At 45.8% G+C, this 21,749-nt stretch overlaps 1 protein-coding gene across 5 annotated transcripts in view; it reads left to right on the top strand.

The window, feature by feature from the left end:
* The window catches only part of FLVCR2 (FLVCR heme transporter 2), a 70,905-nt gene that overhangs the window by 45,893 nt on the left and 3,263 nt on the right, over positions 1-21,749 (top strand). For 3 of the 5 annotated variants that reach the window (XR_004431493.1, XM_033187380.1, XM_033187376.1), the window contains exons 3-9: positions 575-715; positions 9,495-9,562; positions 10,792-10,895; positions 15,454-15,564; positions 17,110-17,215; positions 17,336-17,447; positions 17,998-18,053. Coding sequence is in view for 4 of the 5 variants with exons in the window: in XM_033187380.1 (XP_033043271.1) it covers positions 575-715; positions 9,495-9,562; positions 10,792-10,895; positions 15,454-15,564; positions 17,110-17,215; positions 17,336-17,447; positions 17,998-18,053 (698 nt within the window). In the remaining variant the exon portion in view is untranslated. The remainder of the gene's footprint in view (positions 1-574; positions 716-9,494; positions 9,563-10,791; positions 10,896-15,453; positions 15,565-17,109; positions 17,216-17,335; positions 17,448-17,997; positions 18,054-21,749) is intronic. The other 2 variants (XM_033187379.1, XM_033187377.1) reach the window with 2 other exon arrangements.

Genomic DNA, 21,749 nt, shown 5'->3' with positions numbered 1-21,749 from the left:
AGCCTGGGTGGCAGAGCGAGACTTCGTCTCAAAAAAAAAAAAAAGAAAAGGAAAATGTAATCAGGCCAGGTGCAGTGGCTCACGCCTGTAATCCCAGCACTTTGGGGGGCCGAGGCAGGCAAATTGCTTGAGCTCAGGAGTTTGAGACCAGCCTGGGCAACATGGCAAAGCCCTGACTCTATGAAAAATACAAAAAATCATCCAGGTGTGGTGGCACATATGCCTGTAGTCCCAGCTACTCAGGGGACTGAGATGAGAGAACGGCTTGAGCCCAGGAGGTGGAGGTTGCAGTGAGCCGAGATGCTGCCACTGCACTCCAGCCTGGGTGACAGAGCGAGACTCCATCTCAAAAAAAGAAAAAGAAAAAAAAGTATAAAAGGATCATTCACTCAGCCTCAAACAATGAGAAGCAGCTTCAAGAAGAGGGCTGTTAAGGGTTTAATTGAAGAATTAATATTTCCTTTGGGAGTCTTAGCTCCTCTCAGATGATGGAGCAGCTTTCACTCATGTGGAACTAGCTCTGCTGGGGTGGGACCATGGGAAATTGCAGCCATCTCTGTTTTTTTCCTTTCAGTGTTCAAGGAGAAACCTAAATATCCCCCCAGCAGGGCCCAATCCCTGAGCTATGCCTTGACCTCTCCTGATGCCTCGTACTTAGGTTCCATCGCCCAGCTCTTCAAAAACCTCAACTTTGTGCTGCTTGTCATCACCTATGGTAAGGCGCCAATGTGTCTAGGAATGCATTAGAACTGGAAATGGTAGACAAGAGGCCTGATGTGTCTTCACGTATTACTCTTTCCAAAGCCCAAATGTGCTTGGAAAGTTGTTGTCTAGGGTCAATCCAGAGGACCCAACTATGCCCAAGGGCCTTTGCATGTGTTATAAAGTCCACCTAGAAAATAATTTCTTCCTATGTCAGGTTATCTGACAAATGCCTGTTGGTCCTCCAAGTCTCATCTCAGTATCACTTTTGTAAAGCAGTAGTAGGTAAAACTTTCCCTCTCTTACCATGCTATTCCTTATACATCTTAACATCTGTCATTAAAAAAAATTTTTTTTGCAGGTCTATTTCCCCATTAGACTGAACTCTTGAAGATTGTGGATTTATGTTTTTCATCTTTATAGTTCTTCAGCAGTGACTGGCCTCGAGTGACTATTCCAGTAGTTACTAAATTCGTAAATTAATTAATGCATGCATGCATATATGTGTTTTGCCACATGAGTCAGTCCTCAACAGTCCTCCCTCATCCTGTAATTGACTTCGATTTTATCTGATTGCACAACAACATCCCTCTTTCATTTCATTTGCTTGGCTCTTGGAGAGATAAATTGGAATCTTAATGCTAATGTGTTGGCTTTCTTTCCCAGCATGGTGTTTTCTGTATCTTCTTTCAAACCTATAATAAGATCGTTGAATCGAACAAGGGCAAAGACAGAGCCTCATGGCATTCCACTAAAGAGTGTCCTCCAGATGAATGCCAGTCTGTTAGTACCCTTAGTTCAAGCTGCTACATATCTACCCACCTTTATTGCTATTCAGCCTACATTTGGTCATTTAATCCACCAAAGTTTGATTAAAACCAAGAGTTAGCAAATGTGTGACATATACAGTAACCATATGAAACAAAGAAATAAAATTGGTTTGACATGACTTATTCTTAGTGAAACCCCAGTTGGCCATGGCTTCATGTTGCCTACAGACTCAAAAGCTATTGCTTTATAACAACAACAGTGCTTACTCTGTGCCAGGTGCTTTTCACATCTGATTTTATTTAACTTCCAGTACACCTATGTGATGTTGGTACTAAAATTATCCCTATTTAACAGATGAGGAAACTAAACTCAAAGTAGTCAAATAACTAGCCCAAGGTCACACAACTTTCAAGTGGCAGGGCCAGAGTTCAAATACAAGTTTGTCTAACTCCAAAGCCTCATTCTTTTTTTTTTTTTTTTTTTTTGAGACAGAGTTTTCCTCTTGTTGCCCACGCTGGAGTACAGTGGTGCGATCTTGACTCACTGCAGCCTCTGCCTCCCCTGCTCAAGCAATTCTTCTGCCTCAGCCTCCCAAGTAGCTGGGATTACAGGCATGCACCACCATGCCCGACTAATTTTTGTATTTTTAGTAGAGCTGGGGTTTTGTCATGTTGGCCAGGCTGATCTCAAACTCCTGGCCTCAGGTGATCCGCCCACCTCGGCCTCAAAAAGTGCTGGGATTACAGGTGTGAGCCACTGCGCCCAGCCAAAATCTGCATTCTTAATGCCTGTTCTGTAATTGCTGATGTTCCTTCCTAGAATTGTTCCAGAGTTTCATTTTAGGCTCATCAATACATTTTATATCAACTGAAACGTTTATTTGCTGAGACACTAGATAAGAGGTGGCTTCATCCTGGTAGAGGGGCAATCCTGTTTTTCAGGCATACATAGAAATTAGGTGATCTTTCATCTGGAATAGCCATAGATGACCAGGTTCGTCTTCAAGATCTCGATCCTCCATTCCTCATTTCCTCCAGTTTCTCAATTATCTGAGTATGTCTCCCCATTCATCCGCAAAACAAAGACAAAGTTTCCAAAGCTTAGAGACGTCCAACTAAGGAAGTTACAATTTCCCCATCACTGGGAGGTGTTCAAGCATAGATGGGACTAACCACTTGGTGGGAATGTTGTAGGAGATCTCAGGCTGAAGATGGATAGTGAAACCAGATGGCCTTTGGGGGCCCTTGTAGACTCAGGATTCCATGACTCTAAGAACTTTTACTTTTGCTAGAGTTAGATATTGTGAGTGCATTGACCTCTGACAACCATAAACCTTGTTGCATCTAACAAGAGGGTATTTGAGGCCCAGCTGGGATTCTAGGGCAGATGAGTACTTCATAAATATTTTCTGTGGCTGAAAATGGTGACAGCGGTGATAACTGGGCAGGGGTCCCATTCCAAAGGCTATGGTCCTCAGTGCTGGAGGTTGTTGGTGTTAGGGCCAGGTCACTGACTCATGAGAACAAGAAACAGACAAAATGTACCAGGAACATTGTTACTCCTGGTCTTCGAAGGGCTCAAGCCTAGGCCATGCTGTGGGGAGCAAAGCTACTCCTCTTCCTTCCTCTTGAATGGCTGGTTGCTTACATGGTCTTTAATCTGACAGAATAGTTTAAATCCTGTACTCCTGGACACTTTTCCTTATCTATTTGATAAAATGATAACCCAGGAAATAAATAGGAAAGCACTTCTTGAATGGTGGAGTAAGGACCTTAGAAAATCCACTCCTCTATAAAAACAAGAACAATGGCCAAAAATGTCAAAATGAATTTTTTCAGAACTTTTAACAAATGACGACAAATGGCTAAATATCAGTAAGAATATCAGCTAAATGATGACAAATGGCTAAATATCAGTAAGAACAGTGAGCCTTGTGTTTTCACTTGCCCTATTCCAATCCCCTTCTCCCAGGCTCTGCAGTAGCCTTGACCACTATAGCCTTGCAGCCATGGGGCTGTGACATCCAGCAGCCTCATAGCCATGGAGCTGTGCAAACCAACTGCCTTATAGCCGTTGGAGGGAGTAAAGTCGATTTGGAGCTCCACCCCTGAGAAGTACTATTTGACCTACCTAGCAGGTCCCCAGAAAAGCCCTGGACATGTTGTTATTTGACCTGACTTGGAGTTTGCTTATGGGAAAAGCCCTATTGCCAGGGCATTTGTTGAAAACAATCAATGGCACTGCTTAACATTGTAGCTGCCTGCAGTGGGGATAACAGTTAGGGTGAACAAGAGGCTAGCTGAAAATGTTGAAAGGAAACTCTGGAAATGTGATGTCCATATGGGCCTCTTTGCCAAAAAGAAAATGATTCTTAGACTTAATCACAGATTTGAAAAACATTTTGATTGAAGAATCATGTTAATTGCTTTACATGTATTATCTCATTAAATTTTCAAAACTAACCCATGACATAAGCCCTTTGTTTCATTTTAGACATGAGGAAACTGAGGCTCTAGAGATTTAGTTTCTTGCCCATAGGGCAAGAACTATAGGCACTTACTCCAACTGTTAATCTTTGCTTTCTTCTCCTAGTGGGTTTGTTCTGAATTAAACAAAAACAAAACAATTTTTTTTTTTTTTTTAACAGAATCTTGCTCTGTCACCCAGGCTGGAGTGTAGTGGCATGATCTCGGCTCACTGCAACCTCCACCTTCCAGATTTGAGCAATTCTCCTGACTCAGCCTCCCGAGTAGCTGGGATTACAGGTACCTGCCACCATACCCAGGGAATTTTTGTTTTTAGTAGAGACAGGGTTTCACCATGTTGGCCAGGCTAGTCTCAAACTCCTGACCTCAGGTGATCTGCCCGCCTCGGCCTCCCAACAAAAACAATTTTCTAAAATGCCCTCTGTCAATTCAACTAGATGCTTTGAAATCCTCCAGAATTACCCCAGTCTTCCTAATCCCCTTGCAGTTTCATATTGGGCTTTGAAGAATGAAATGGTTCATACTTTTTACATTGTACATGTAGTGTTCATATTTAGCTCTGAATTATATGCATTTAAAGAGCATGTGACTGGGAATTAAACAGGCAACAGCATTTCACAGGCACATGTATTGGACATGGGTGGACATGTCTTAGGTTAAGAGCCTTGAGTGCTGGACTCGTAAGTTCAGAGCTGGCTCGAAAGAAATGGGAGGTCTGAGTTTTGGTGTCAGCTCTGCCAGTTACTGAGTGTACTACCTTCACCCATCTGTGCTGCCCATCCTTCATCTCTTTAATACTCCCCACCCCCACTAGAAAACAGTAATGACACTTACTTCCCATTGGAGTGTTCTGAATGGAAGTGAAAGCTTTTAATGCAGTTGAGAATAAAGACATGACATGCCTCCAGACTGCCAGTCTGCCATTGCCAGACTACAATGCTATTGCATTGGTAAACTTACTGATTTCCAGCATTGTTTCTTTGGTCCAAACCAGATTTCACTAAGAGGAGGAGTAACTGTCCTGCAGCTGGTTGTATTGTATTTGCAGTGGCTTTCCAAGTGGTTCTCCAAACTGATGAGTCAACTGCCCAGAGCTGAGGTGCAGCAATCATTGAAGGCCTTGGAGTAAATCGAGGGTGCAAGTGTTGCTGGCTTTTCCCTAGACTTCTGGCTACACTCTTAGAGGTAGGGTTGAGAGATAAAATAAAGATCATCCTGTTAATTTGAATTTCAGATAAACAACAAATACTTTTAATATAAATATGTCTTACACAATATTTGTGGCATATTTATACGAAGAACTATTATTTATTACAATGTATTTATTTGCTATTTTTTTTTGAAATCTGCCAATTCAGTTTAGAGGGAAGAGAGGCAGGGGCTGAGCTTGGGTTTGATGTTGCTAAAATATCACATCAGTAAGAAACTGCCAGTAAAACACCCTCCCTCTCTCCTTCAACTCTGGCAATGCGGGAAGACTCAGGGAACCAGAAATTCCACGTGTCTGACAGTGTCTTTGATGTGTTTCACAGTAGGGTGGGGTGGGGTGGGATGGAGAAGGGAACCTTCCTCTGGCTACCTTCTCTTTGTGTCTCTGAGTCTTGCATTCACATGGCCTCCTCTAATGTCTTATGATCAATGGCATAACAACTGCCCTGTTGAAAAGAATTGTTGAAAAGACTTCTCTTCTAGAAAATGGCATACTCAAAGGGCATACTTTTTCCATAGTTATGCCCCAGCCTTGCCGCCAGCAAGATTATTCATGCTTCTGAATAAACTTCCAACACCTCTGGCATCTGAACTCAAAGTCTCGACTTGTGTATCCCAAGGTTCACCTTCCCTTGGGGCTCTCAGTGCTTTATCATTGTTCCACCTCCATGGGCCTAGGGAAGGTGCTTCATGCCCCCTCTAAAATCCTAGCTGAAGAGTGGGCATAAAATCCTTCTCTGGATTCCTGGGAGCTTTGTCGAGGTCAGGCTGGCCCTTTAAAACAAGAACTAAAGGGAAATGCAGAATAACCAAAACCCAAAGATATGATCTGGGGTCAGTGTTTCCCAGACTTCCTTGAGGACAGGACCCCCTGGAGTGCTTGATTGAATGTGTACATAGATTTCCGGAAATTCAAATTCAGAAAGTCTGGTTTGGGGCCTAGGAATCTGCTTTCTCCCAGCATTCCAGATAATTCTGACTTGCAGCAGAGTTGAGAACCTCTGAGGTAGCTGTGTGATGGGTCTTGAAGCCCCTTCCCATCCCAGCTGCCTCCATGTGAACCCCACCACCTGGGAGCCTGGGTCTGGTCCCCGATCTTTTGCATCTCGAAGGCCATGTATTCTCAAATTCCAGACATTTTAACAAGTGCATTGGGGTTTTATTGTACTTGCTAAAGATGCAGGTTCCTGGGCCCCATTCCAAGAGACTCTGATTCAGTAGGTCTATGGTAGGGCCTCAAAATCTGCATTTTTAAACTTTAAGGAATTCTAATGTCAGTAGTCACTGGAACACAGTTTGAATAAAACTGTTATTGGCTGGGCTTGGTGGCTCACACCTGTAATCCCAGCACTTTGGGTGTCCAAAGTGGGAGGATCATTTGAGGCCAGGAATTCAAGACCAGCCTGGTAAACATAGTGAGACCCCAAAAAATTTTTTACAAAGAAAAAAATTGTTTTTGACAAAGGAGAGAAAGAGACTCAGAATGATGACAGAGTCCTTCTGCCTCTCTAAAGCCTGCCTTCTCAGTAAGTGGCACGTCTCCCAGGCGACTGATTCCAGGAATGACCAGGCCTTTCAGGGGAGATCACGTTTTCTCTTCCCTGGCCCAGCAGGCTCACCTTGCTGAGGATGATCAGACCTGAATAGAATGCAGTCACCTGTACTCCTGTAAGAGGTACTCACGCAGGAAGGAGCACGCATTTCATTCCTGCCCTTCTGTGTGGAATGCCAAACCCCTGTGTTTAGGCAGTAGAATGGACTTATGCTGGTTAACCGTGTCTGGCAACCTTTGACAATATGGTGAGGGACATCTAGACCAAAGATGCATTCAGAAAACATGCATAGGCTCCTGATTCCTCTAAGGTGGGGCTGCAGAAACAGTGGAACAGATTGGCAGCCTTCCGGGATGAACCCCTGCTCTTCCTTCCCTCCCACCCCCCTTTAACCCCGATTCAGTCTCCTGTCTGGCCTGGAGCAGGGATGGCTGTTGGTTAACCACACTGCTCTAGGGAGCCAGTGCTTCCACCCGGAGCACGATCAGAATCACCTGGGAGGCTTGTTCAAATGCAGATTGCCGGGGGCCTCACTCCCAGAGTTTCTGCTGCAGTAGGTCTGGGGTGGAACAGAGACCACACTTTGGAAACTATTTCACTAAACCATTGAGCCCCAGAAAAACCACTCAGCTTCAGCAGTATGGGTCAACTTGTTCAGGACTCTGTTCTCCAGGCCTTTACCAGTGAAAGCATTGGTGTATTTTTTTTTTTTTTTTTTGCTCCCAGTCCTTCTGGATAATTTCCTTCCTTTTTCTGTGGATTCTGCCCTCCTTGGCTCATCACAGTTAGGAAAGCAACTGTTCCACCTGAAGCTAAGCCTGAGTTGGAACATTCCTCACCTTTTGCAGTGTCAGACTAGGGCAAGAGGCTTAGAGAGGAGCGGGAGGAATGAATGGGAAGAGGGGAGGAGACTGTTTTCTTTCTTCTCCTTCCCATACTCCACCTCACTTGACTTTTCAGGAATGTCTCCTTGTGGGACCTCTTGACTCGGAAATGGACTTTCTAAGTGGCTGAGTGTGTGCTATGAAGGTTAGATGGGAATGCTGCTTGAATGAGATGTTGCTGAGAGCCTCATGATCATTGCAACCATCAGCCTGACAGTTGTAGTGACATTTGGGGACGTGTCTGGGTTTATTGGCCCACTGTGGCTCTGTGCTGCTCAGGAGGCTGCATTGGGCCCAACCTTGTTGCATTCCTGGGGTGACCTTCTGGGAGAGGCTGGGACATGAGGAAATTGTTCAGTGACCTGAGCTGAGAAAATCTGATTCAAGAGTCAACTTTGTGAGGATGTAAAGCAGAGTGATTAAGATCAAGAACTCTGGAGCCACATGGCCTGAGTTCAAATCCAGTTCCATCACTTAATAGCTGTGTGATTGCAAAGCAAATTATTTCCCATTTTGCAAGAGAATTTGACCTTTGCTTAACTTTGTATCTTTTACTCCCTGGGAACCTGATGAAGGGAGTGTGTTGCCTTTAGGCAACATTGTTTATGATAAAAATGTGCTCTGTGATAGAAATGGACAGGGAGACCTATTCATTCTTGTGGGAAGCCATTCTTTGTGCTTCCCTGAGTACAATGACTCTTTTCACTGGCCTGTCACTTATGGGACCCCTGGAAGCTACGCCTACAGAATTGTTAAAAGTAATAGTGGCGCCTGTGAGCATTAAGCCAGGGTGGTTGCCATACTCACCTTTCCTTGCACGTTAGCCATCATCTGAAAGAGAGTAGCTTCTGGAAAGCTGTATGAACTGGGGTTCTATGGATTGGTTCCATTGAAGAGGAACTCCTGAGGCTGCCCTGCCCACAAGCTATGTGTCCTGACTTCCACCGTCCCAAGTGAATCTAATATGGAGTGTGCCGGTGGTAGTCTTGTGAGCCTCAATGTTTAGTTAAAGTTAGAAAGACCCCCGGTGGGCATTATGGAGTGGTTGTATTTGTTGTTTTAACTGTGTGTGTGTCTTTGTTATCTCTAAAATGGTGATGATAATGCTACCTACTTTCTAGGGTTGTTATAAAGTGTCTAATCCATAGGTGTGTGCAGCTGCCATTGTCATCATCATCATCACCATTGAAGGGAGGCCAGGAGGCCTTTGCTCCTTTGGGTCAGTTCCAGTCTCAGCTACTCACTTTCTGTATGGCTTTGGGCAAATGACCTTATTCGCTAAAGATACAGCCTTTCACAGCATATTCTGGGTGCTCCTTTGGTGAATGAATTGGTAAAGTAGGAGAGTCAACTGAATGCTCTTTAGGGTCTCTTCTAGTTTCATGTAATAGATTTTGTGTGACATTGAATCAGCAAAGAAAGTTGGAGAAGGAATGGAGAAAGAGGAGAGAAACCACCTGCAGAGGGAGTGGTGTCAGAGGTCTGGAGCAGCCTCAAGAAGGGGCAGGGTCATCAGGAGGAGGAGGGTGACCAGGAGTCCTACTGACCACCCCTTAGATCTACCCAATGCTTAAGAAGAATGTAGATGACTCTGCCCTGGGAGTAATACTCAACAGAGTCTATTTTCCAGGGCAAATTAAGGGGATCAGAGAGCAATAGTGTGTGGCTAAGGGAAGGTTAAATGGTTACTTTTGGTTGTTTTGAAGTATTTCTTTGAAAAAACTGCAGAGTAGCCTCAGACCTCCCTGGAGTTTTCTTCTCTGAGGATGCTGCTCGGAGTGGCAGTGGGATGAGGATTTCTGCCCATCCCCCAGATGCTGGGGGAGAAGTTAGCAATGGCCCCAGAAGAAAGCTGACCCTAATGTTGTATTTCTCACTCCCTCCTTCAGGTCTGAATGCTGGTGCTTTTTATGCCTTGTCCACTCTGCTGAATCGCATGGTGATCTGGCACTACCCGGTAAGGGAGTTCCCTAAGCATGTTGGACCTCAAGATGATACAGTTTTTAAGTCTGTCTTGGCAGGACCTGGGATGACTTTCAAGTCTTCATTCCCCCCAGTTCTAGGTAGCGTGATATAGTGGTTTGCTTATGGGATTTGGAGGGAGATGGCCTTGGATCTCAACCCTAGCTTTGGTGGTACTAAACTGTGTGATGGCTTGACAGTGTGACAAGCTAGTTAGTGTTTCTGAGCTCTCATTTTTTTTTTTTTTCTGCAAAAGAAGCATAATTACTTCTTGCAAGATTCTTTTTAGGATCAGAGAGTAAATAATGACACTTGTGTATATATACATAATTATATATGATACATGTATTTATTATACAGCATAGTGCCTGGCAACGCTGTTGGCAAATATATTTAAAAAAAAATCTGAATTTAAATGTTTCCAGAACCCACAAGGCCTGGGCTGGATGCTGGGAATGGAATACTGAGTGGCCTGGAGTCAGGAATACGGAGATCCAACCTTCTTTTGAAAGGACTAGGCTCTCACACTTGCAGAAGTGGTAGCCTATGTGGCTAAGTGTTCTAGTTTTGGAGTTCAAAGGCCTGAGTTCAGATCCTAGCTCTGAACTTAACACATGCCTTGTGACCTTGGGCTAGTAGGTTAATCTCATTGTGCCTGTTTCTTCATCTGCAAAATGGAGAAAACTGACTCCTAACACTTATGATGGAGAATGGCGAGGAGTAAATGAGGAAATGATATAAAACCTTAGGCATGGTGCCTGGCTTATAGTAAGCACTCAAAAATATATAAGGATTATCTTTCCATTCCTCTTGGCATTGATAGCTCAAAAAAACCTAAGAATGGAAATTTTAACATATATATTTTAATTTCCCCATCTGTGAAATGGAATTAATGACAGATAAGATAGAAGAGTTGCTGTGAGGTTTATGTTTTTTAAAAAATTTGCCTAAAAGTAGTTCTAAGAACAGATTTGGCTCATCCCTGTCACTCCAGCATCCAATATCATGCACACACAGTCAGGGTTATATTGTTGGGAGGAGTAGTTATTCTAGAATTTTCTCCTAGGCCATATTCTTATAGGCCATCTTGTCCTGATACATTCTGAATATTGACTCTGATGGAGCCTGAGTTACCTGCCTTTGTTCCTTCACCCCATGGTGACTGTTCTCTGTCCCGAGTCTTGTCTCATTGCCGGGTGATCTTTGGGGCTATGGTTTCCCCAGGGGGAAGAAGTGAATGCTGGAAGAATTGGCCTGACCATCGTCATTGCAGGAATGCTTGGGGCTGTGATCTCAGGAATCTGGCTGGATAGGTCCAAAACCTACAAGTAAGTGACTCATCCTCTTGGACTGAGAATTGGGGACCTGTTTTTTGAAATGACATATTCATAAGCAATGTGGCTCCAAGTCATTGTTTGGAGACTTGAGTGGCCAAGCAGGTCATTCAAGTTTGACTTCTCTGAGCCTCAGTTTCCTCATTTATCAAATGAGGGAAGCTATACCCTTCTTAAGATCCTCTAGGGATCCCACAGGATCTTAAGAAGATGAGAGCTACTGAACTTGAAGGCCTAGCATAGTCCTCTTCCCCATCCCCACTCTCTAAGTAGCTTTGTGAAAGCGGTAGCGGAGGGAGAAATGAAAATGAATGGGAAAAAAAAAATCTCAGTAGTGGGAAGTGTTTGTGGAAACCCCAAAGAGTGGAGATGAGGAGGAGGTGATTTCACCGCCCTGTTCTCATGGCACCTTGTGGACCTCATGGGGTTAACCAAGGTGCTCTGAGCTTTCTCCAGTTTGCAGTATATATTATCTTGCAATTATTTATACCTTGTTGGTAAATATTGTAACATACTTTGGATCTGAATGCCCAGTGCTTTTCTAAGAGCCTGGAGCTATATTAAAAGGTTTTATCAGGCTAGGCAGAGTGACTCACATCTGTAATCCCAGCGATTTGGGAGGCCGGGGCAGGCAGATTGCTTGAGTCTAGGAGCTCAAAACCAGCCTGGGCAACATGCTGAAACCCCATCTGTACAACAAATACAAAAATCAGCTAAGCATAATGGCACACACCTGAAGTCCCAGCTACTTGGGAGGCTGAGGTAGAAGGATCGCTGATCGCTTGACCCAGGAGGTGGAGGTTGTTGTGAACTGAGTTCACGCCACTGCACTCTAGCCTGGCTCAAAAAAAGAAAACAAAAATTAAAAGGTTTTAGTGAATGCCAGGCCACTACCCGCCCCATGGATGCCAAATCAGCAGAAGAATCTGCATTTGTGAAAAGCAGCCTGAGTTCCTCCATTCAGCAGCTGGCCTTGGAGAAAATGCTCTGGCGAGCAGCAGCCCGACATCCTTCCCTTGTGATTTTCCAGTGCTGCCCGTTCACTGGGTACTCAGTTAGCACTGGCTGGCGGGGCAGCTCCTGGGCTGTGTTGTACTGGGACAGAGCAGTGTCCCCGGCTGCTCTGTCAAGGCCTTCAAAGTTCCCTGTGTCTGCAGGCAACAGACAGTGGCAGACCTGTTCTCTGCCACACAAACCCGCTTCTGTGAGGCTTTGGTCAGACCAGGTCTCATTCTGGCTGCCCTCATCAAAGGCCAATTGAGACCATCCCTAGGGAGGTGGCGACGAGGAGCCTGGCTCGGCTTAATTACTGCTGGCGGGGCTTGGCTGCCGTCTCATCGCTGCCATCTGTTAGTTGCTTGCTTCAGCCAGACATAAGAGCAATGAGGACTGGCCATCCCCAAACCACTGCATAGCAGTGTCCCTTTTTCCAGGGCTTGGTCTGTGGCAGGAGGAGGGAGGGATTGGAATGTTGGCTGGGCTGGGACATGGGCAGCCAGATGATTCAGATGAATTAGAAAAGATAATGGGAGGACTGGGAAGGACACTTTCTCATCCCTCTTCAGAACCTGGATGTCACCAGTTCCTAGCGTCACGTGATGTCTAAATCCAGTGGTCAGCACAAGATATTTTTCTCCCTGTGCCACTACCTAGGCAGAGAAAGGGCTACTTCCAGTGGGATGAGAGCTCTGTGATCCCATCATTTTGGAGCCAGTCCTCGCCACTCTAAGGCTCCCAGATTTGTCTAGTTTGGTTTGGAGGTTAGAAATTGGGTGGTGAGGTCTGTTTATCTCAGGCTGGGACTACAAATAGTTTTTCTAAACTGGTCAGTGGTTTAGGATGAAGCTATGGTTAAAGTTTCATCCTGGTGAGCTTGCGGGATCATCGGGCAAGACTGGAGTCCATGACGTTGCTTTCTGCAGAGTTGGTGGGAAGAGTGTGAGGGAGGAGCGAGAAGGGAGAAAGAAGCTCCTCTACCCTTAGCAGCTGCTTTGAAGCACCAGGTGGGAGCAGCATCCTTTGGAGACTCTGACCTTGAACTTTTCCAAAGATGTCACCACATAGTGCATCATTTTTCCTGCATGCAGTAGCAGAAGGGACACAGGTTTCAAATCCAGTTCTGAGTTCACATCCCAGCTCTGCATTTGTTCAGCTGGTGACTTTGGACAAGTAACTTGAGTGGCCTGAGCTTCCGTTTCATTGGTAAAATGAGAAATTGTCAGATATTTCTTACAGGATTTTTGTAAAGGTTGAATTGAAATAATAAATGCATGTGAAGTGCTTCACAGAATCTGGCACTCGAGATGGAGGGTTTAGTTTGACACAACCATAGTGTGCTAGTTGGTGCCTCCACCATGATTCTGACTTCAGGGGTGATGTGTAAAGAAAAGCTTTAAAGCTTTCGGCTGGGCGCGGTGGCTCACACCTGTAATCCCAGCACTTTGGGAGGCCGAGGCGGGAGGATCACGAGGTCAGGAGATCGAGACCATCCTAGCTAACACGGTGAAACCCCATCTCTACTAAACAAACTACAAAAAACATTAGCTGGGCTTGGTGGCGGGTGCCTGTAGTCCCAGCTACTCGGGAGGCTGACGCAGGAGAATGGCATGAACCCGGGAGGCGGAGCTTGCACTGAGCTGAGATTGCGCCACTGCACTCCAGCCTGGGCAACAGTGCAAGACTCCGTCTCAAAAAAAGAAAAGAAAAGCTTTAAAGCTTTCATCATCTGAGTCCTGATGTTCATGGTAGGGGGGCAGAGGGATGTGCAGTGCCTGTGCCCTGCCTTAGGTAGTGCAGGGAGAAGAATGCAGGTTGAATTGCAGGAGTCAGGGCTACAGCAGAGTCCTAGGTGGGCAACATGGGAAGAGAACTGCTGGAGGGGCACAGGAGGGGTGAGCCTGAAATAGAAATCAAGACTTGCTGATGGAACTCCTGAGGGGACCGACAGAGGGAAATGTAACAGGGAGTGGGCGAAGATAGGGAAGGTTTCTCACATTGACTTTGGAAGTCAAACACTCAGTTCAGGCCGAGAGAATATTCTCTCTTAGTTCCTGCTCTCTGAAGTGGAGTAGTTCAGACTCAACAGAAAAAGCTTTGCTGGGCTGGGCGCAGTGGCTCACGCCTGTAATTTGAACACTTTGGGAGGCCAAGGCAGGCAGATCACCCGAGGTCGGGAGTTCGAGACCAGCCTGGCCAACATGGCGAAACCCCATCTCTACTAGAAATACAAAATTAGCCAGGCGTGTTGGCACATGCCTGTAATCTCAGCTACTTGGGAGGCTGAGGCAGGAGAATCACTTGAACCCAGGAGGCAGAGGTTGCAGTGAGCTGAGATCACGCCACTGCACTCCAGCCTGGGCAACAAGAGCAAAACTCCATCTCAAAAAAAAGAAAAGACAAGACAAGAAAAGAAAAAGAACTTGTAGGTGACAGAGAGCACTGTCATCTGACATGGTCATGGGTCTTGGGATAAAGCAGACGAACATAACTGGACAGCTTCTGGGGTAGTCCTAAACATGACTGCCACCTCATCATGGCTGATGTTTGTCCTGCTTTTTCTTTCTTCTGGTGAGGGATGGGAGAAGGACAAAGGGCTTTGCCCTTCCTGTCTGTCTAGGACATGACAGGTAAACGGGCAGCTTGATATTGTTGAGTGGGTTCTACAGAAACGGAACAAAGATATCATAAGATGGCTTCATACTTTACTAGTCTTACTTATTTGTAGCATTGATTGTGATGTAATTAAATAATTTTTTTGTGATCATTGTCTATCAGTGTCCAACACCCTCATGGAGAGAAAGTTCTTTTTTTTTTTTTTTTTGAGATGGAGTCTCGCGCACAGGCTGGAGTGCAGTGGCCGGATCTCAGCTCACTGCAAGCTCCACCTCCCAGGTTTATGCCATTCTCCTGCCTCAGCCTCTGGGGTAGCTGGGACTATAGGCGCCCGCCACCTCGCCCGGCTAGTTTTTTGTATTTTTTAGTAGAGCCGGGGTTTCACCATGTTAGCCAGGATGGTCTCGATCTCCTGACCTCATGATCCGCCCGTCTCGGCCTCCCAAAGTGCTGGGATTACAGGCTTGAGCCACTGCGCCCGACCAGAAAGTTCTATGAAAGAAAATGTCCAAGAACAAGGCCAGGCCTTGGCCTTGTAAGGCCTGTAATCCCAGCACTTCAGCAGGCGGAGCACTTGAGGTCAGGAGTTCGAGACCAGCCTGGCCAACATGGCAAAACACCGTCTCTATGAAAAATACAAAAATTAGCCAGGTGTGATGCACATGACTGTCTCAGCTACTCAGCAGGCTGAGGCACAAGAATTGCTTGAGCCCAGGAGGTGGAGGTTGCAGTGAACTGTGATCACGCCACTGCACTCCAGCCTGGGCAACAGAGCAAGACACTATCTCTGAAAACAAAACAAAAAAGAAAACAAAACTCCAAGAACATAGCAGAGGGCTTGAATGCAGCAGATATCTAATAGATGCTTGTAGAATAAATGAATGAATGAGCCTATTAAAGTCAGAAGTGTTTGATTCAATTTCTTTGCCTCTACTTATAGAGAGACAACCCTGGTAGTCTATATTATGACTCTGGTGGGCATGGTGGTGTACACATTTACCTTGAACCTGGGACACCTGTGGGTAGTGTTCATCACTGCTGGCACCATGGGGTAAGTTTCACCTCTGGCCTATTTGTTAGAAAACACCAGACCATGGCTCTTAGAGCTTCCAGCATCCTAGAATGCAATATTGATGCCTTAGCTGCCTTCTCACTGACTTCTGGAAATATGGACATTGTGCCCAGGGATCTTGGTAGTACTTGTAGTACTTCCAAAGGCAGCCTGGGCTGTCTGTTCTTTTAGGATGGAATGAAGCATGAAGCACACCCTTCACGACCTCTTGGAGGCTACAACCTGTTTAGAGTCTTTTTCAGCTTTGCCTGGACAACATGGGATTATGGAAAGTACACAGGGCTTGGAACCAGAGACTCTGGGTCCTGGTCTCAGTTTTGCTGCTGCCTACCTGTTAGACCATGGGCACAGCACTTAACCATTCTGAGCCTCAATTTCCTCGTCTGGAAAGGAAGATAAGAGTGACCTGCCTTGTTGAGTTGTTGGAAAGATTGAGAACAGTAATAGATATGAAAGCATCAAGAAGCGTGGCACAAATGTAAGAAATTAAAGTTACCGGGTGTGGTGGCTTCACGCCTGTAATCCCAGCACTTTGGGAGGCCGAGACAGGTGGATCACAAGGTCAGGAGTTTGAGACCAGCGGGGCCAATATGGTGATACATCAGCTCTACTCAAAAATACAAAAATTAGCTGGGCGTGGTGGCGCACACCTGTAGTCCCAGCTACTTGGGAGGCTGAGGCAGGAGAATCGCTGGCACCCGGGAGGCAGAGGTTGCAGTGAGCCGAGATTGAGCCACTGCACTCCAGCCTGGGAGACAGAGCGAGACTCCATCTCAAAAAACAAAAAAAACAAAAAAAAAACACAGAAATTAAAGTTGGAATTTTCTAGACCTGTTGTATGAGAAAACATAAGAAACAATACCTCTTTCACAGGAGTCTTTGTTCAGCTCTGCTTCCCAGTTATTTTCCTATGAGAGTATATATGAGAGAGAGAGAGAGAGAGAGAGAGAGAGAGAGAGAGAGTGTGTGTGTGAGTGTGTGTGTGTGTGTGTGGTGTGTGTGTGTGTGTGTCTTTATGTGAAAGACAGAGGAAGAGAGCGTACGCTGGCACTCAGTCCTCAGCTGGCTCCTCTCCGGATGGAAATAAGGAGAACTCTAAGGTCCTCCTTCCAGGTCCCAGAGAGCCATGGAAATGCTGCTCAATATCCAGGAACTTCCCACTACCAGCGCAGGGCCTTTGTACCCGGGACATAGTCACTCAGCTGAAGGTTGAACACACCAGGCATCCTTGCCCTTTCTGTAAATGCTGACTCTGGCTGTCACTGATGGCAAGATGGAGAAGCAGCAAGGGACCCCAGAGGCCTACTGAGCACAAGGTCTCCCTGTGAACTTCTTCCTGGCCTTCAGGGGTGCCCCTCTCCTTGGTATGACCACTGAGAGGATGGCCCAGATCCTTAGAGGGCCTAGTATGTCTTGGTGGGAAGAAACAAAACAGCAAAGGGAGTCCTAAGGGAGGAGGTGGGCTCCCCATCCTTCTTGTGCTGGAAGTTCCTCATCCCCTTGTTTCTCTGGTCTGGACTTCAGCTTCTTTATGACTGGCTATCTCCCGCTGGGATTTGAGTTTGCCGCGGAGCTCACGTACCCAGAATCAGAAGGCATCTCCTCCGGCCTCCTCAACATATCTGCACAGGTAGAGCTCGTATTTCCTGTTTATTTCCTGGCTGGGCTGGGATTACATCATGGCAGCTCTGTTCTCCTCATGAGTTAGTTGACTGGGCCCTTGTTTCCTATCTTCTTTATGCCTTTCCAGGTATTTGGGATCATCTTTACCATCTCCCAGGGCCAGATTATTGACAACTATGGAACCAAGCCTGGGAACATCTTCCTGTGTCTGTTCCTTACTCTTGGAGCAGCCCTCACTGGTGAGTTGGAGCCTGAGGGCAAGATGAGGCTCAGGTTGGCAATTTGGGACCCCAGTGTCTCAATGGGGCAACAGATAGGGAGTACATATGTAAGGGGACAGATGGAAGGGTTTGTTGGGGAATCTGTTTGGGAGGCAGCACATTGTTTTGGTAGAAGGAGCATGGGTTTTGGAGCCAGAAGACTCATGTTGGAATCACAGACTGTGATACTGACTTCCATAGCTGTTGACCTTGGGCAAGTGGACCAACCTCTGGGAACCCCAGTTTTTAATCTGTAAAATGAGGATTGCTGTGATGATTAGAGCAATGTGTGCAAAGTCCCTGATCCATAAGTGAAGGCCACCGTCATTGTTGGCTTCTGCCTGTCAGGGACAGCAGCGATCCTCGGGCTCTCTCAAGTTGGCTGATGGTGCCCTCAGCCACCAGCTCTCTTGAATATCTGAAGTAAGTTCGGGATACCTGTGACCCTTAGGAAATGACGGTTTCTTCTCTCGGATAAACGTAATAACTGTGTTTTTGTCTCTCTTCCTCCTCAATCTATCAACCTTAGCATTCATTAAGCCAGATCTCCGGAGACAGAAAGCAAACAAAGAAACTCCTGAGAATGTAAGTATGTGCGAGCTTTGTGGGGCTGAGATCAGGGTCCATGGCTTTTGATGAGGATGTGGCAACACATCCTTGATGAGGTGGGGCAGGGAGAACTCCCACAGGGACTGGTTTTGTCATAGCTGGGAGACCAGTTCATCACTTACACATGACATCCTAAGACTTTCCTCAGTGGGCATTTTTGGCATTGCTTTCTTGCTACCCTTTCTCGGACTCTTCTCCCACTTCCTACTCTCTTCCTGGAGCCCCCGGCCTCATCCCCAGAGTGTGTCACTGTTGTCACAGGCTGCTGAACAGCACCCCGACTGGATCTTGAGCCAAGTCCTGAGGCTCTGGCTCCACTGCTTTCAGCCTGGGGTCAGTGGCTGGGGAGGAAGGGAAAGCCTGGCTCTACCACTCTGTCGTGGCAGTGGTGGCCCTAAGGCTGTGACTCTCCTGGCATATGACAACTCCTTAGGCAGGGCCATGGGGACGGAGCCAAAGAGTGGCCAGTAGGAGTCTGAAAGGACAAGTCAGGAAGCAGGAGCTGGTGTGGTAGGAGAGGAGAGGACCAGGAGTATGACCTAGAACAGAAAAGTGTTTTCCATCTGTTCTAACCAGCCGGGAACCACTTTAAACAAAATGTTAGGTATCAAATCTGAGTGATGATGAAAGGAATTTCAAATCTGAGAAACAGTAAAGGTAAGATATGTCTTCAAAAATTTTAAAAAACTGATAGAGATAATACATGCTCTTTGTAGAAGGAGTAAAAAATACATAAAAGTGTACAAAATTTAAAAGTCATCCTGTAATTGCATCATTTACAGATGAGATGCCTTTTTTGCATTGATTGCTGCATATCTATATCCACTTACAATATATACATGGACATATGAATGTGTGTATATAAATGCATATTTTTTAACAAAAATAAAACTGCTTTTTTCACTTATTGCAAGCACTTTATCAGGCAGCTAGTCTCTTACAACATACTTTTTTTTTGAGACAGAGTCTTGCTCTGTCATCTAGGCTGGAGTGCAGTGATGCGATCTCAGCTCACTGCAGCCTCTGCCTCCTGGGTTTTCAAGTGATTCTCATGCCTCAGCCTCCCAAGTAGCTGGGATTGCAGGTGCGTGCCACCATGCCCAGCTAATGTTTGTATTTTTAGTAGAGATGGGGTTTCACCATGTTGGCCAGGCTGGTCTCAAACTCCTGACCTTAAATGACCCACCAGCCTTGGCCTCCCAAAGTGCTGGGATTACAGGAGTAAGCCACTGTACCCGGCCTACAACATAATTTTAATGCCTGCATAGTGTTCCTTTATATGGATAAGCCATGATTTATTTAGCAATTTTCCTGTCTGTGGACATTAAGGTTGTTTTGAACTGTTACAAATAATATTGTGATTAATATGTTGGAAGTTGAATCTTTGTGCATGTTCTCCAGTACTATATTTCCTGGAGAAATGGATTAATGGTCATACCCATTTCAAATACTTTGATATGTGTTGCTAAACTCTAGAAAGGTATTTTGAGTACTAGCAATTTCTTTTTTTTTTTTTTTTTTTTTTTTTGAGACGGAGTCTTGCTCTGCCACCCAGGCTGGAGTGCAGTGGCCGGATCTCAGCTCACTGCAAGCTCCGCCTCCCGGGTTTACGCCATTCTCCTGCCTCAGCCTCCCGAGTAGCTGGGACTATAGGCGCCCGCCTCGTCGCCCAGCTAGTTTTTTGTATTTTTAAGTAGAGACAGGGTTTCACCGTATTAGCCAGGATGGTCTCGATCTCCTGACCTCGTGATCCGCCCGTCTCGGCCTCCCAAAGTGCTGGGATTACAGGCTTGAGCCACCGCGCCCGGCCCCGAGTACTAGCAATTTCTATTGCTAGGCAGTCATATGAGTGCCAACACTGAGTATTTTTCATTTTGAAAAGTCTTTGCCAATTTTCTAAGGCAAGAGATATCTGTAAGGGATATTTTTAGTGTTTGAAGGATCTGTGTTGGCAGATAGATGATAATCTTTAGGTCTTTACTATTTGTCTTTTGCTATTACGTTCTAGAGTTGGCAGGCAGCAGCAGATAGGCATGTGGAAGAAGGAGCCTAGAACAGGAAATTCACTGGGGAGACAGGGAAGGCCTTTCAGCAGGAATGACATTCTTTAGTTCTGTGTCAGGGCCATAGTATGGCCACCATGGAGATGGATTTTCACCCATCCTGTGTACAAGGGGACATAATGATTTGGTACACTGACTGGGCATGGTGGCTCATGCCTATAGTCCTAGTACTTTGGGAGGCCAAGGGGGGTGGATCACAAGGTCAGGAGTTTTAGACCAGCCTGGCCAACATGGTGAAATCCTATCTCTACTAAAAATACAAAAATTAGCCAGGTTCGTGTCACGTACTTGTAATTCCAGCTACTCGGGAGGCAGAGGTTGCAATGAGCTGAGATTGCGCCACTGCACTCCAGCCTGGGTGACAGAGCAAGACTCGGTCTTGGGAAAAAAAAAAAAAAAGAGAGAGAGAGAGAAATGATTTGGTACACTTGGGTAAATATGTGTATAGTGAGTCTGGGAAAAGGTGCGTGGTGAAAGATTTCGGTTTGGAATATGATGTGTTATGTCAAGTGACATGAGGTTTTGCTGTTTACTTTATAACCTGTGTTTATGTTGGCAGACATAGGCAAACGAATAAAATAAAAATCACCTATAATCCTGCTTCCCAGAGATAACCTAGTAGCATTTCCAGTGTTGTAGTCCGTGGACATGCTTGTGTATATTTTGTTTTCTACTCTGCTTATTTACTTGTTAGTATAGCTTGATAACATTTCCACACTATTACATTATACCACAACCTCATGTCTACTGTATATTTCCATCTCACTCATTATTTCAGTTGTTCCACTATTTCATTGTTCTTGCAGCCAGCTCTTTGTGCACATGGACCAGGTTTGTTAATCAAGGTTGCAATTGTTGGCTCAGTCTCTTTTGAGTGTGGGGTGCTGGAAATAGCGATGAGTAGGAATAAGAGCCTTAGATTCTGATAAATGGTGCTCACCTGTCTTGTGTCCCTGGGTAATTCACTATGTGTCTGTAGACCTCCCTGCCACCTGTGGCAGCATGGTATTATGGGGGATCAAAGTCATGCTGGGACTGACACCAGCAAGGAAGTGAGAGCCATCACAGAGCAGCCCTCCTCTGGAGCCGTGATATTACACACCCCATGGCAGCTGGTGTAACTCAGAGACCTGCAGACAAATTCACTGTCAGAGTCAGGTGAAGACTGGGCACACAGCAGATCTGGCCAGTCCTGCTCTTTTTAATCAGTGAGATGTATAGTTTAGGGAAAAAGAGATAGGACTTCCGGGACAGGGTAGTGATTGTCCTTATTGTTTTGGGTTTCCATTTTCCTTCTGGCACATAGACAGCAGTTGCACTAACTTGTTTCCCATTTGTGATTGTGATTTCAAGATGATGGCTTTGGAGGAGGCAGGTGTGTTTTGTGTGTGTGTGTGTGTGTGTGTGTCAGAGAGAGAGGGGAGACTAAGTGACTGAAATAGGCTGTTAGTTGCCTGAATGACGGCTCCTCATGGCTGAGGCTGACTTGATGCCAAGTGTTAGCAGGATTGAGAATGGGAAGGTTGGATTCTACAGCTGTTGCCATTGCCACGAACAGGCACTGAGACACTCCCTGGGGAAGAAAGCACCATTTGTCCACTTGACACTG

Source organism: Trachypithecus francoisi, unplaced genomic scaffold (assembly GCF_009764315.1).
Source record: "Trachypithecus francoisi isolate TF-2019V2 unplaced genomic scaffold, Tfra_2.0 Lachesis_group3, whole genome shotgun sequence".
Lineage (NCBI taxonomy): Eukaryota > Metazoa > Chordata > Mammalia > Primates > Cercopithecidae > Trachypithecus > Trachypithecus francoisi.
This window is presented reverse-complemented; position numbering and strand designations above follow the sequence as displayed.